At 38.2% G+C, this 3,693-nt stretch overlaps 1 protein-coding gene across 1 annotated transcript; it reads left to right on the plus strand.

Moving 5' to 3' along the window:
* LOC109948041 lies at window positions 204–860 on the plus strand. Its single transcript, XM_020559938.1, has one exon. The coding sequence runs from the start codon at window positions 204–206 to the stop codon at window positions 858–860; it is 657 nt and encodes a 218-aa protein (XP_020415527.1).

The following is a 3,693-nucleotide window of genomic DNA, read 5'->3' on the forward strand; positions in this document are numbered from 1 at the left end:
CCAAGAAGAGAATGAGAACCCAAGCAATGCCATTTCTTCGTATGAAGCTCCAAATTTTCACAAGGCTGAAAAACCTTGCACTCCTCCCATCCCATTTCCTGGAAGACTTGCCAAAAGCAAACAGGATAAGTCGTTTAAAGAAATTTTTTATTTGTTTAAGTAAAGTGAATGTTAATTTACCTTTGCTTGATGTCATTAGGAATATGCCAGTGTATGGGAAATTTTTCAATGAGCTAAACACTTATAAGAGGAAGTATGGACCTAATGAGAAGGTGATGGTGTCTGAAAATATGAGTGATGTGCTTCAAAGAAAGCTCCCACCAAAACTCAAGGATCCGAGTAGTTTTTCTATCAATATCACCATTGGAGACAAGCTAGTTGAAAAGGCTATGCTTGACTTGGGGGCTAGCATCAATTTAATGCCCTATTCAGTGTACCTTCAATTAGGTTTAGGGGATTTGAAGGCAACAACTATTTCATTGCCACTTGTTGATCGATCAATGAAATATCCAAGAGGTATAGTGGAAGATATCTTAGTTCAAGTTGACAAACTAATTTTGCCTGCTGATTTTGTAGTGTTGGACATGGAAGAGGCTTCTATACGTGATCGTGAGTTACCTATTTTTCTTGGGAGACCCTTTACGGCCACGGCAAAGACTACCATAGATGTGCAAAATGGTCTCCTCACCATGACCGTGCTAGGAGAAACTGTACAATTCAAAGTGTTTGAATCTCTTTCTCACCCTTCTAGTTCAATTGATTGTTGTTCGATTGATGTGTTTGATTCACTTGTTTTCTCTAAATTTTTGCTGGCTCAATCCAATGATCCATTACAATATTTTGAGTCAATCTCAAAATGACTTTGATGAAGAAGTGCTCATGGAGATGGTGGCTACCTTGGAAGCATTAAAACCATATCCCTCCACTTTTTCACCTCTTATAGAGCCATTAGAACCATCTGTCATACATCTGATCCATTCTGTTGTTAAACCTCCAAAACTTGAGCTTAAACCACTTCCATCACATCTAAAATATGCTTACCTAGCTGAGTTTGAAACTCTTCCAGTTATCATAGCATCTGACCTCACCCCTTTGGAAGAAGATAAGCTAATTAGGGTGCTAAAAGAGTTCAAATTGGTTGGTCTATTGCAGATATCAAGGGAATAAGCCCTACCACAAAGAAGGCTCAATCCACACATGAAAGAAGTAGTGAGAGCTGAAGTGTTGAAGTTTCTAGATGTGGGTATCATATACCCGATTTCTAATAGCAAATGGGTCAGCGTTGTTCACGTAGTGCCTAAGAGGATTGGAATCACAGCGGTAAAAAATGAGCATAAAGAGCTTGTTCAAACGAGACCTGCAGCTAGTTGGCGTGTTTGCACCGATTACAAGAAGTTGAATTCGGATAGTAGAAAAGAGCTTTTATTGATCAAATGCTTGAGCGATTAGCTGGTCACGCATATTATTATTTTCTTAATGGATATTCAGGTTATAATCAAATTGCGATTGCTCTAGAAGATCAAGAGAAGACTACATTCACTTGTCCTTTTGGCACTTTTACATATAGGAGGAAGCTTTTTGGCCTTTGCAATTCCCCAGCAACATTCAAAGATGTATGCTGGCAATCTTTTCAGATATGATTGAGAGATTTATTGTGGTATTCATGGACGTTTTTTTAGTTTTTGGTTCTTTTGATAATTGTCTTAACCATCTCTCTAGTTCTTCAAAGATGTCAAGAAACAAATTTGATTCTCAATTGGGAAAAGTATCAATTTTTGGTGAAACAAGGTGTTGTGTTGGGGCATGTAATATCCATCAAGGGTATTGAAGTTGACAAAACAAAAATTGATATCATCTCAAATATGGCAGCCCCTACTTCAATGAAGGGAGTGAGAAGCTTTCTAGGACATGTTGGTTTTTATCGTCGTTTCATTAAGGATTTTTCCAAGATCACTCATCCGTTATGCAATCTTTTGGCTAAAGATGTTGTATTTCACTTTGATAAAGATTGTATGAATGCATTTAATACCTTGAAACATGAACTAACCTCTGCTCCTATCATAATGGCACCAGACTGGTCTTTGCCTTTTGAGCTAACGTGTGACCCCTCCGACTATGCTATTGGTGCTGTTTTAGGTCAAAGAGTAAATAAGCTACCACACGTAATCTACTATGCAAGTCGGACATTAAACGATGCTCAACTCAATTACTCTACAACTAAGAAGGAGTTGCGTGCTGTTATTTTTGCTTTGGAGAAATTTCGTTCATATCTTGTCGGCTCTAAAGTTATTGTTTACTCTGATCATGCATCTCTTAGGTTTTTGTTGACCAAGAAAGATGCTAAACCACGTTTGATCAGATGGATACTCTTGTTACAAGAGTTTGACCTAGAAATTCGAGACAAGAAAGGGAGTGAAAATGTTGTTGTTGATCACTTGTCGCGCCTTGTTGATGAAAACCATGGAGATGGAGAAATTTTGCCTCTCGACGAATCATTCCCGGTTTAACAACTCTTTTTCATTCAAGATAAAGAGCCAGGGTATACTGATTTTGTCAATTATCTTGCTTCTAGTGTAATTAGAGATGATTTGACTTTTTAGGAGAGAAAGAAGTTCTTTTCAATGGTGAGTAACAAAGCATACTAACAGTCAATCATGCATTGGCATGCGGAGGTCATTTCAGTGCCGAAAAGACAGCTTTAAAGGTTTTACAATCTGGTTTCTTTTGGCCTACATTGTTTAAAGATGCTTTTGATTTTTGCTCTAAGTGTGATAGGTGTCAGAAAATGGGGAGCATCAGTTGCAGGAATGAAATGCCATTAAACAACATTTTAGTGGTAGAGCAATTTTATGTGTGGGGAATTGACTTCATGGGACCATTCCCATCTTCTTTTGGATATATATACATACTAGTGGCAGTAGATTATGTATCAAAATGGGTTGAGGCAACAACTACATGAACTAATGATTACAAAGTTGTTTTTAATTTTCTCAAAGATATGATTTTCACTAGGTTTGGAACTCCGAGAGCTATCATTAGTGATGGTGGCAGTCACTTCTGCAACAAACCTTTCGAGGCACTGATGAAGAAGTACAACATCACACATATAGTGGCAACTCCATACTATCCTCAAACCTCTGGACAAGTGGAAATCAGCAATAGAGAAATAAAAAAAATCTTGATGAAAACCGTCAACCCTACAAGGAAGGATTGGTCACTAAGGTTGAATGATGCACTTTGGGCGTATCGAACAGCGTACAAGACCCTAGTTGGAATGAGCCCTTATCGCCTGGTGTTTGGAAAGGCATGTCAGTTGCCAATGGAGCTCGAGCACCGTGCATATTAGGCCATAAAGAAGTTCAATTTTGATCTCAAATAAGCTGGTACAGTGAGGAAGCTCCAACTCAATAAGTTGGAAGAGCTCAATCATATGAGAATGCAAGGATCTACAAAGAACGAACCAAGCTCTACCATGACAAAGCAATTCTTAGGAATGAGTTTCAACCAGGTATGAAAGTACTTTTGTATGACTCACGTTTGCGACTGTTTCTAGGTAAATTGAAGTCTAGATGGGTTGGACCATTCAAAATGCTTCAAGTATTTCCCCACAGAGCTATGGAGATAGAAAACATCAAGAATGGCACTCATTTTAAGGTCAATGGACAAAGTTTGAAGCCTTATTTGGAGAATGTT

This window comes from Prunus persica, chromosome G3, assembly GCF_000346465.2.
Source record: "Prunus persica cultivar Lovell chromosome G3, Prunus_persica_NCBIv2, whole genome shotgun sequence".
Taxonomy (NCBI): Eukaryota; Viridiplantae; Streptophyta; class Magnoliopsida; order Rosales; family Rosaceae; genus Prunus; species Prunus persica.